We start from the raw sequence: 13,012 nt of genomic DNA on the forward strand, positions 1-13,012 counted from the left end.
AATCTAATAGTCTCAGTGTTTAATTTCCTGAAAAGCCCTGATCAGGTTTAAAGGAAAGGGGGGCATTTTTCAGTTTTATTTTTCTCTGCCCCTTTTTATTTTGTCCATTTTAACTTATCTGTATCTTCCATTTCCATTGTCTAAGCCCAAAGAATGATGAACTTAGCCTGTGTGGGGTACTTATGCCAATAAGGCAGCACAAGTAATTAAGGTTTATGTACCAGCTCATAATATAAAAGGTTAATCCTTATCAGCCCTCTTCAGGATTTCCTTAGAGAAAATTCACTGTGAAACAATACTTCTGTCACATCCTATGAGAATTAGAATCATAGAATTATAGAATGGTTTAGGTTGGAAGGGATCTCAAAGAGCATCTAGTTCCAACCCCCCAGCCATGGGCAGGGACACCCTCCACTAGACCAGGTTGCCCAAAGTCTCATCAGAAATCTGAAGTCCATGAAACGTGCTCTTTTCCTAAGACTGTTGATTGGAGTAAAGGAATTTCCCTGTTTTAGTGTGATTTCTGCTCTAGAAAAAAATCTCATTAAGAAAGCTATTGCACAGCAGCATGATAATAACTCGCCATGAATATAAACACTGATTTGGTCCTTTTTAAGCTTCTAGCCCATTGGCAACTTGTAACTCTTCATTGCTAGCAATATATTTGGCTTTACAGAAATACAGAAGGGCTTTGTTACCTATCATCTCGGAAATACACTGTTGTCATATACTACAGCAACATCCCTAGAATATTGGAAGCAGATCGGAAAGTATTATTATAAACTTACAAAAAGTACTACTTTTAAGTGAAGCTGATAAAACACAATAAATTATATTACAAAACTCTTCGTCGAATTCCTTTCAATTTAATAAATATCATGAAAGGAAGCACATTCCAGCTTCCAGATTAAGCTTAATCTTGTAAAATTGCAGTATTGAGACTGAGATTTAGTGTGGGCCACACATGTGAATGGAAAATATTCATGCCATAAACTCACCTTCAGTGCTTTGGAATCAGAATAACCAGTGTGATTCTGTAGTCTGACATAATGCCATAGCAACCTGTTCCTGAACTGACTGCAATTTTAGAAAGACCTTTCTTTTTCCTCTTCAAATTCCATTCTGTAGCTATGTTCAAAACAACTTTTAAGTAGTTCTAATAATTTAATGGCTTTAACTTTCTTGTTTTGTGTATTTCAGTGAATGCATTTATTAGTATGATTATTTATGGAAATAAATAGAATTGTAGGTAGTGCTGTGGAGTAATGGCAAGGGGTGATTTTGAATAGGTAACCACAAGCATTCACATGAAAATATCAATATGGCAGCCAGGGCAATCCTCTTCAACTCCTGTTGGAGCCAAAGAAAATCAAACCTAGTCTCATCATTTATTTCCACAAGTGCAAAGCATTTTGCAAGACTGCTCTGTAAGAGCAATAGTCTAAAAGCCAAGACTCCACACTCCTTGAATCTCATTGCTGAATTCCCAATTGCTTCAGCAGTGTAGGGTTTACTCCCTGATCTATGAACAGAAAATACTTTATGCTGTATCTTTAATGAGTATGCATTGGCATTGCTCTGTTCACTTAAATTGTTGCAAGCCAGTTTCCATATTCTGAACTATAATCCTTTGTCGGGCGCATGTTTGCAGGATCCAGGTATTAATTGCTTACTTGATATTTATTCAGTTCTTTCACATAGCATCTGCAAGAGGAGAGGCATTATAAACAGTAGAAAAAATGTGATTGGAAAACCTCAAAATATGTCAAGATAACTGTGCAGTTACAGGATCTCAAATTTCTCTGCACTTATTTTGATTGTGCTGTTAACTTCATAAGATGGTGTAGTGTGCTGTTAGTTGTCAAAATGGACCATCTGACAGATGCAACTACTGATAATTGCAAAAACTATATGTACTTTGCTACTAACATCCGCTCCAGCTCTTGCATACTTACATAACTCCATTGTGCAATAATCTATTATTTGCTGGAAAAAAAAGCACCATGCTTAATGAGCATCTATTTTGCAGATAGAACTAAACAGTTTGCAATCTAGTCTGCAACTAAGCTGATAAGTTCCACATATTTCACATTTTGAAAAAAATCTGTATCTTACTGTTTTAAAATTACTGACTTTGACTATCTTTGGAGTTCCTTTTTTTCTGTTAAAGAAATAAAAAAAGTAAGAAAATATTTAATTTAACTCCTCTGCAGAATATCCTCTGTATGTACCCAGTTGTGTATTCATGTGCATGTATTTCTTGGTTTGTGTCTTCTTCCCCAGCAGCTTTAAAACTTATTGCCCAATCCCAGCTAAAGTTTACAGAAGAACAGAAGTCTCCAAGGTATTAACTCAGCAATTACATTGCTTCAGACTAAATACAATTTCCATGAGACAGGCGAGGGACTGTCAGTTAGTGCTACAGCAAAGGAGAAACTGAAGTATGAGGTCGTCTCTTGAGTCCAGCAGACATTCCATACAGAAGCTCGTTCTCAAAACACAGTTTCATCACTACTCCAATTTTACTAGGAAGGATGTAGTGCCTTATTTTAAAGGAACTGACCGCACCTCTCATGTGCTACTTTTTTTTGCCTCCTCTCCACTTCTTTTTTGAAAATAGGGATAAAAGGCTTGACGGCTGTCTTTTTTGATGATACAGATTTATAATCTATAAATAGTGATGTGGTTAATTTAGTTTCATTTATCATCATATTCTTGTTATTTATTATTTTTGATGCACTCTGTACTTCAAGAAAGAATTTGCAGTAAGCATGTTGTCTTAGACTGTCTACAGTCTCGTCACAGCATAAATCTGTGAAAGGAATATAAACAATTCAGGTGGTTCCACAGAAAATTTTACTCTTTCGCACAAGACAGCCCTGATTTTTATTTTCCTAACTTTTATTTTTCTTTTCTAACTTTGTGAGACCCTGCTGATACTTCCTCTGAGCTTCCTTTGGCCTTCTGGAAAGCTTCATTTTTAAATGTCCTTTCTGGATTATTAATAAATGCATACACAGTTATAAAATGTCCCTCTATCTAAGTCTTCTATGAAATTGTTAATTGCATGGTAATTTCTATCCAGCAGCTGGCTTTTGTTTCAGAACAGTGTGGTGTCTTTCACACCATAATACCAGTTTCCTTTACAGCCTCTTGTAAAAGAGTGTTAAAGGTTTCTTTTTTCTTATTGAAAGTTCAACAAAGTTGTGTCACATAGATCACAGCAATGAAAGAGGGAACGAGGAAGACTATCCTGAGTCCCTTGCCTATTGCAGTTGAGGGTATTGTGGTTAATATACCACAGGTCCTGAAATGTTTCCTTTTATTGCTGACTCTGTTCCCACTGGATTCCTCCTATCATAAGAAGTTTCTGTAGGATCTGCACCTTCCTTTGTGCTGTCTGTAAGCTATGGGTGAATTTGAATTTCCAACAGTAAACGTGAACTTGTGAAGGGGCTTTTATATGGGCTTCACTGGGTATAGTAGCCTCAGGAGCTGAGCAGGAGAGCAGGCTGGTTTTGCCACATTTGTTACCTCTTGGTATGTTTTTACATACCAGTTTACCAGTTTTGAACTCTTACCTCAGTTGACTTCACCTTGGACCCGGAAACACTGGTCAGTACTTATCTATGGTGTGATTCCAGACATTAAATAAATTACATCATAGAAGAATTTCACTCTGTAAGTAGGATTATTTCTAGCATCTTTCAAAAAATTTCCACAAGACTACAGCATCTTTTATTTTTCCTTTTGAGCCTTTCTATTTGGCATCACTATCTAATAAATGTTAGGAGGGGGCAGGTATGTGGAGAAAGACGTGTGTACACGGTCCTTGCATTGCTGGCTTGGTTGGAGTCTTCCATAACTGTCTGAAACATGTACTTGGAAGTTTGTATTGAAGTATGGGAAACTGCTTTTTTTGGTACATATATTCTCAACTCTTAGAAGATGTTTGTAAAAACAGATGGGAACACTTGCTTCAAATTAATATTCTGCTTTTTTTTTATTTAGTTGCTGTATCGAGAATGGGCAAGATATGGAGTATTTTACAAGTTTCAGCCTGTTGACCTCATAAGGTAATATGGACTTGCATGAAACACTAAGGGACCTGGTTCTTAGCTGATGCAGAATAATTACTGCTTTTCTGTAGCTCTGATGATAGTTTACTGTAACAAAAATACACTAAATAATAATGTACCTTTGGTTTTATACAGTGCTTACTCCTGGAAGAAAGTCATACTTCAGATCCTTTAAAAAAAAAGCATTAGTTCTTTCAAAAAAGAGGAATTTCCATTTACATTGATGGATTTTTATTGGCGAGTACGGTCACAAAGTCTGGTGAATAATCAGAAGCTGGTGTTCACATCATAAATCAGGGTGGAAGTATATGACAGTTTGGAAATTGATTTGATTTTTTTACTCCTGGTTTTACAACTTTTATTCATCTGAACACATCCATATGTGTTCCCAGTGGTTTTTTGTATATTTTGAATTTTGACATACAAACATAGAAGAAGTTGCATTTAAAATAAGACAAAACAAAACAGCTATGCTTTTTAAGGAATTTCCACAATATGTCTACAAGAAAGCCAAACCAAACAAAAACAATTTTTGTTGTATACTATAGATACTGAATAAAGAAAAGGAAACGTCTGTGAAACTGCTGACTTGAAATATTCTTACATAAGATATCTGTCTAGGAAGAAATAAACTGTAATATTAACAAACAAACAATAGGAAAAAAAATCTGTTGCTGGTTAATTTGTATACATAATAAAGACGACATTTGTTAGCATTTATTGTCAAATAATCGAACTCCAACTAGATTTTATTATACCATCTGCCCCTACATCATTACCTGCAAAACCTGGTATTAGTAATATTGATAATTAATAATCTTTGTAAAATGTATTTATTGTATTGTGAGCTAAAATTGAAATACAGCATATAGTTTTTCAAAGACTTAACCACTAACTTGTAACGTGAGCAGAATTACTCTTTATTGGGAGCAAGATGTTTCAAATTGGCGAATGGTATTGAGACCATCAAATCTTACTGAGGTTCTGCAAGGCTTTGAAATTTCCTCTTTTTTGCCTTGATGTTTTTGTGCAGGATTTATGTACTTTTTGAATACCAGTTATTCCAGGCGAGGCTACTGTATGAAATAGGTAAACCAGAACAAGATTACAACACCTGGTATGTTGTTATTACAAATGTTAAGTTAAACTGTGACTGGCTAGAGGAATTCTCAAGTTTTACCAGACCTGACAGCTCAGCTGAATTGAAAATAGAGGTACATCTGCTTACAGTCCATCTTCATTTGTATTTTGCTGTCTCCATTATGATGTTTCTCTACCCTGATATGATTTCACAGAAATTCTGTGGTTTAAACTTCTGTGAGAAAGAAAAAAAAAGGACCAGACATGTGCAATTGATTCTCTGTTCTCAGAGATGATTTTTCTTGCTTTCTTTTATCTTCAATACTTTGCTTGACTGCAAGTTTGACTGTTACCACTAAAATAAATGTGGTTTTTATTTTCTGGGTAATGTTAGAGCTTTAGAGTATATATACCTGAAGAATTACCACCCTTTTCTTTCTGCAACTAAACTAGGCTTTTGCACCTCCGTACCGTGGGAGGGATTTGAGCTCAGTCTCAATATGGTTGCTTATTCCCTTGGCAAACATCAGCCACGCTTCATGGATTTTGATAATTTACTGTGATCCTTCTTTCTTAGACTGATTAGATTATACTCAACTTTTTTTCTGCTTATGGGATCACAGTGTAACTTAAGTTTATATTCAGGCTTTGATGGACAGAAGCAGCAGCATTTATTTTGCCTTGTATTCAAAGCCTGTTCTGACAAATGTTTTCAAATACATTACCTCTGTTGAAGAATGTTGCTTAAATATTATTCACATCCCCAAATTAATTAGAATTTTTAGTTCAATTTTTAGTAGAACTTGCAACAGTGCAAGTCTTTTTAACTATTCCTGTTTCACCTTTATACAGTAAGAATGCAAATTGAAAGTAATTCTTTAACTGAAGTACCTATGCTGGAAGACTAGATATGGCATTGTGGAATTATTATAAATCATTCTCAGTGCCTCAGTTCCTTGCTTCTGGCCATACAGTCATTGCCAGTTCCCAAGTGATTGTACACCAAAGTTAGGAACCATGTATTTGTTATGCTCACTCTTGGCACAGACCAGGGACTCTCTGAGGTCCCTTCTAAAGTCTGATATCCTGAAGGACAGCTAACTGTATAGTCAGTCTTAGAATATTTTCAAGTTCTTAAAAATGTAAAACCAAATAAAGGACCATTACCATATTCACTGACAGTTCCATTCATCCCTGGGTCTTAATCTGTAAAACTATTCTGCTCTGGCTTTATGCACCTCTTTGGACTTTAGGGAAAAGCTATTTTTTTTGTTAATTAGGAAATGCAGTTTTGAGTGAGGAGGATTTCACCAAATGAGAACGCAGTGGGTGTTACGTATTTCTATTCTACAGCAAAACAATTTCACTTAAAAACTTTAAGGGAATATGTAGTGCAGATCATGCAGATAGTACAGTGTGAACTGAGTGTTGATTTGTAAAATGTTTATAACACCCAGTCTCTCAGTGCACATCCAGATATTAAGCAATATTGCTAAAACAAAGCCTCGCTAATGCAGTGCTTTATTTTCAAAAGCATATGAATGTCTAAATATAGCCATATGAATTCAATTTTTGCCTTTCATATATGTCTATTTTCAAGTCAGATGAAGAGGACAATAAACATTTTTTGAGAGGTAAATTATTAATTATTTGCTAACAAATATGTTAGGCTAGAAGTACTGAAAACGATTTACCTCTTCTTTCAGTCACCCTTAGACTTTGAAGGCATGAGTGATACATTAACAAGCAGAGAATGAAAGTTGCAGTTCTAGGACATGCAAGGCTCTAGAGGTTTGCCTGTTGTAATATACCTTTTTTCTCATCCTAATTTAATTATTGATTTCTAGTAGAGAATTCTTGTAGGAATGTACCTATCAACAGTAGTTCATGTTAATCCTTGTAATGTAATTTAAAAGGTGCTATAAAAACCTATCTGTTGTTCATTAATTTTCTTCTATTTTGATGATGCTCTTTCCTCAAATGAAGATGAGTTCAAACCCAGTGTTTAGCAATTTTTGCAGTTAATGCAAAGTTTCTTAAGAGATAATACTACAGTTGATCCAGAGACAGGGAGGACACTCCCTAGGAGTTTTATGAACCTGCATAAAGAAAACAGGTTTTATGACTTTTTAAATAAATGTTATACTATGCTGATCAAAGTTTTAACTATGTGATTCTAGAATGCATAGAATGTGGAGGTCCCTAGTACTCTCTGCTCAAAGCAGGGCTGACTTGAAAGCCAGATCAAGTTGCTCATGAGTTTTGAAATCTCAAAGGATGGAGATCACACGGCCTCTCTGGGCACCCTCCCTTTCCAGTGCTGCACCACACTCAAGGCAGATTTTTTTCCTGTTGTCCAGACCAAATTTACCTTGGTACAACTTACCGCCATTGTCTCTTGTTTTTTAGCAGTGCACATCTAATGGGTTATAGCAGGTCAAGAAAAGATACAGCAAAAATAAGAAGTGCAATAGAATTTATAATGAATTATATTTCTGGTTGAATGCAACCTTTATCACTTAGGAGCTGTAAGTGACAGATGAAGTGAGTATGCTAAGGTTACTGATACCACAAAGAGGTGGTTATCCTTCTGAGACAAAAGCTTACTTAACTCCTGGAAAACTGGCAAGTTATCTTCTTCATGGACATCTTGAAGCACCTGCAGATGGAAACCTGTGCATGAACTGAAATTCTGGATAGGGGACCATCATCATAGAAGAGAGGTCCCCTTTTCTTATCTTGTTGTTAATACAAAATTACCTTACCCTCAGGAAGTCATAGAATCATAGAATGGTTTGGGTTGGCAGGAACCTTAAAGATCATCTAGTTCCAACCCAAGTCAAGCAAAATGAGCTGGTTTTTAATTGTGGTGGAGCTTGTAAAAGGTCCCAGCTCATCCACTCCTTCTAATCCGTCTCATTTTTTATGTTTTCATTTATATATTCTATTGCTGGGACTTGACCTAACTTCTTAATAACTAACAGGCTACATTATCTATAGTATGATTACTTTCAAAGCTCCAAGTGCCTGTATATGCTTATCTTGCTGTAAAGTCTAAAACTGGGAAGACATGGTGATTGTAAAGACTATGTATACAATAACTCTTTTTGCAGGAGTAGGTGGAAAAGTGTGTTAACCAAAATATTATTTATAGTGTATAGCATGTAAATCAAAACTTGGGAGTTTCTGTTACTCAAACTGTCTGCCTAATATATTTCTTCCTTCCTATTTTTAACTATGTTTTTCTTGTGTATGGAAAATTGTTTCAACTTCATGTGTAATGAATTCTGGCCCTTGATTGCGGCGTGCCCATGTTGAAACTCCTCTTGACCAGCCACCAGTTCCCCCCTGTTCCTGCATTTGAATGCTATCTTCCTAAAGCAGAGCAGCCTGTAGCTTTCTCTTCCTGGCAGTTTTTAAAGCGATGACAGACCTATGATATTAGAAGTTTGATTGTCCCGGTCTGCATACTGTTGACTTCACTTTCAGTGTTTTGGGGTCTGTGTAGTGCAGTGTTCAATGTAAGCAATCAGGCCCCAAAAGTGTTATTACTGGTTTGCCTTTTTGCCTTTTTTTCTTTTTTCGTCAATCTTCAATACACACATAAAATGTGTGTATCTGCTTACCCTACTTAGGATAGGGTAGTTTTAAAGGACCAATAAAATAAGAAAAAGGGAGTTCTACTGAAATGGTATTTTTATTGTCTTTAGAGATAAGTATTTCTTTCTTGGCAAAATTGTGGTTAAGATCAGTTTCTGGTACAGCATTCCCCTAATTGTGGCCATCTACCCTGATTAATACATTAGCAAATCACTGCTTCTTTCACCATCATTCTTTGTAGCCACATCTTCATCTCTGGAGAGAGAACATTTGTCTCCACATCCCATCTAGAACTCTAAGAACTTGAAAATAAAGGTCTGTGGTGCCCTCCCTAATCCAGAGGTACACTCAAATGTTGTTCAGTCATTGTTTACACTAACTTTGGGGTTATTGATCCTCGGAGTGCAGATTCTCCTGTATGTTTGAATTCCTCTGCTTCCTTGTCACTCTTCTGTTATTATTATGAATTAACCTAACCAAATGCCCAATCTTTATTTTCTATGGAATGTAACTACTTTGGCAGAAAGCAATCTTGTAATATGTGGTTATCTCACCAGGATTGAACAACCTTCTCTAATGCTTGCCTCAGAGCTAAGCCTGCTCAGTCCAAACTAATATTTTGGGATACATATATATATATATATATATATATATATATATATATACAGTGCCCACTCTGTAGTGGGCTGGCGGACCCAGCAGCTAAGTCTTACAGTCCACACATTTTCTGAAAGCTTGGGAACAGTGAGGCCTGCCTCCCATGTACAGCCAGCAGCCTAACAGCAGTCAGCTCCCTTCACACCTTCCCTCTGCAAGGCTCACATGACTGTCACCAGCTACCGTAAGGCTGCAGAAAGAAAAGAAAGCTCCACATGCTTGCTTTCTTTTGGGTTATTAGTGATCAGTGTGTTTAGAGTGTTGTGCTTTCCCCCTTTGTCTGGTGAATTACTGTAGCATTCTTCTGAGACAGCACTGATTCGTGGGATCCTGGAGAGGGTCCCCTTATGCCAGGTGGATAATGATATTAAAAACCAGTTCTTCTTGGTAAATAACTAAATGACTCAGTTCCCATACAGAAATATGGCAACATTATACAATTCTTCCCTGTCTGTAGCAGGCATATCTTCAACATTCACAAAGATGCTGAGGCTATATGCAAACAATTCTTTATTAGGAAAAAGAGAAAACAGCTTTAAGCCTGGGAAAGTGCAGTAATCGAACAAACATAGCACCAAGTAGAAGAATGCCCATGAGCTCTACCAGTAACTTTGGCAGTAGTCCATCTAGCTCCTTTCCAAACCTCTGCTGAGAATGTGCCTGAGGCAATAATCTGAGTATATCTTCTCACTATAACCCTTTTGCACTTTTAGTGCATCTTTTTATAGTTCCAAGGAACTCTACAACAAAGATTCAGTCCCAACATGGGGTGTGTTCAGCTTACAGTTCATCATCCTTAAAGCACTAGGCACAGTGGGAGATGCTATACCAGCATCTACTCAGCCTTGATGTTGTCCTTTGTGCCACTTTTTATAGCCGAGAGCTTCCTGGAGGGAGCCAGAAGCAGGTGGGACCCTGGAGCAGAGTCCTAGCTGTTGAGAAAGGAACGCTTTCTCCATCGTTGTATTTTTTTTTCTCCTTACCAGTGACTGTGTGATCTCATTACTCCTCATGACCCCAGTTTATTTATGAATGGACTTTTGTATCATGTCATGTGTCTATTAAATGGACTGCATATTAGATGCTTGATGCTAGGACAACACTTTTCATCTGCAGTTGTAGGGAGTTTCCCCTCTACCCCTGGAACTTCTCATCACAGAGCGTACACGAGTGCTCCAGCCTGTGTTTATTGCAAAGCAGAGGCTTTCTGCTCATGGTGCATAAATCACTGAAGAATTTGTATTGAGTTATTCTACTGGGTACAGGCCTGTGACTGGAGTGAGATGATTTACTTACAGCTCTGTATTTCATAGACTTTGCCAGTCCTATAGGAAGTGGTTCTTTCTCTGTTTTGGCAAGAGCTTGGTCTTATTTATTGGTGCTCCTAGGAGAGATGGAATTTTAAACCAGTAGGCTTATATTGCAGTGCTGAGGAAAACCAGATCCCTGCTTTCTGATAAACATAATTCCCAGGCTTCAGGTCTCTGTCTGAGCACTAAGATCCTCATTACCATCCAGATTCCTGACTCCTTCGGTGGGATTTTCAAAAGCTAGATCCAGCAATGGATGTGAACATCTACATCAGGATTCGTGCAAAGCCAACGCTCTGAAGACTGAGGTTGTTTCTACGCAGCTTCCTGGTGCCTTACCCTTGGATTGTCTAGTTTTGTAAGCAGCTAGAGTTCGGTATGATGCCTAAACGTCACAGCCAGAAACTTCTATTTCTTAATGGACTTGAGTGGTAGGTCCCAATCCAACAGGTATCTTTGGAGATGATATCAGTGTATTTTGATAAGAAATGAAAGTTTGTTGTTTTAAACTGGAGAAACAAAAACCAGAGATGGGAGGCCACACTGAAACAAAAGAGAAAGTCTTGCACATTTTTATATATGTGCGTACAAATATTTGTAGGCATCTGGATGTGTGTGTGGCTGGGAACTGCAGGGAGTGGAAAACAGTAGCTGCATTTGGGTGGTTACAGTTCTGCTTATCTTTCTTGTAAAACTGCTCTTCACATCTTAATCTCGGTAGACAGTTCTGGCTATGGCATGCTGGTGTGAGAGGAGGTCCTTTTCTGACTCCTTGAGCTCTGGCTGGGGTTAAGACCAGCCATTGTCATCTGGTTTAGAGGTGTACTCCAATATTAAGATGCTTTATATGAGGATCTTGCCTGTCTCTGTACAAAAGTTACATTAGAACAAACTGTATCTTTATCTGATCCAGTAACCTGTCTCCAACAGTGGACAAAACCAAGATGACAGGGGAAGAGACTAAGAACTAGGCACCATGTAACAATTATGGCCAGGAAACACCTGCATAAGGAAGGTTTCCAACATGAGAAATCTCTGAACTTCCACAGTTGGTACAGGAAGCAGAAAAATGAACATTTTAATGCAATATTTGAGCACTGTTGTGTATTACTGTCTTGGGGGAGTAGTTGCAACTGAAGTGCTCAAAGATCACCAAATAGTTGAGGTTGGTGGGGACTGGACACAGTACTCCCACTGTGGCCTCACCAGTGCTGAGCAGAGGGGGACGATCACCTCCCTTGACCTGCTGGCAATACTTTGTCTAAAGTGGCTGAGGATACCATTACCCTTCTTTGCAGCAAGGGTGCATTGTTGGCTCATGTTCAACCTGGTATGCACCAGGACCCCCAGGTTCTTTTCTGCCAAGCTGCTTTCCAGCTGAGTGACCCCCAGCAAATACTGATGCATGGGATTGTTCTTACTCAGGTGCAGAACTTTGCCCTTTTCATTGCTGAATTTCATGACATTCCTGCCAGACCATTTCTCCAGCCTGCTGAGGTCCCTCTGGATGGCAGCATGACCCTTTGACTTAGCAGCCACTCCTCCCAGTTTTGTTTCATTTGCAAACTTGCAGAGGGTAAGCTGTGCTCTATCATCCAGATCATTAATTAAGATGTAAAACAGGACTCGAGCCAGTATTGACCCTTGGGATACACTACTAGTTACTGGCCTCCAACTAGGCTTTGTGCCACTGACCACCATCCTCTGGGCCCGGCCATTCGCCAGTTTTCAATGCACCATCCAGCCCATACATCAACAGCTGCTCTATGAAGATCTTATGGGAGACAGTGTCAAAGGCCTTACTGAGTCCAGGTAGAAAATATTCACTGCTCTCCCCTCATCTACCAGGCCAGTAACTTCATCACAGAAGTTTATGAAGTTGGTCAAGCATGACTTCCCTTGATAAAGCCATGCTGACTACCCCTGATGATTTTCTCATCTTTAATGTGCCTGGAAATGGTTTCCAGGATTAGCTGCTCCATCACCTTCCCTGGGATTGAGTTGAGGCAGATCAGCGTGTGGTTCCCTAGGTCCTCATTCTTGCCCTTCTTGAAGATGGGGGTGACATTTGTTTTCCTCCAGTCTTTGGGCACTTCTCCCAGTTGCCATCATCATAGAATCGTAGAATGGTTTGGATTGGAAGGGACCTTAAAGATCATCTAGTTCCAACCCCCCCGTCATTGGCAGGGACACTCTCCACTAGACCAGGTTGCCCAAAGCCCCATCCAGCCTGGCCTTGGCCACTTCCAGGGAGGGGGCATCCACAACTTCTCTGGGCAACCTGTT

The 13,012-nt window shown here is 38.4% G+C and overlaps 1 protein-coding gene across 1 annotated transcript in view; it reads left to right on the forward strand.

Moving 5' to 3' along the window:
• Positions 1-13,012, forward strand: part of ANO2 (anoctamin 2) — a 198,777-nt gene that overhangs the window by 56,111 nt on the left and 129,654 nt on the right. Inside the window, exon 10 of the mRNA XM_054812685.1 lies at positions 4,012-4,076. Coding sequence (XP_054668660.1) covers positions 4,012-4,076 — 65 coding nt within the window. The remainder of the gene's footprint in view (positions 1-4,011; positions 4,077-13,012) is intronic.

This window comes from Grus americana, chromosome 1 (genome assembly GCF_028858705.1).
Source record: "Grus americana isolate bGruAme1 chromosome 1, bGruAme1.mat, whole genome shotgun sequence".
NCBI lineage: Eukaryota > Metazoa > Chordata > Aves > Gruiformes > Gruidae > Grus > Grus americana.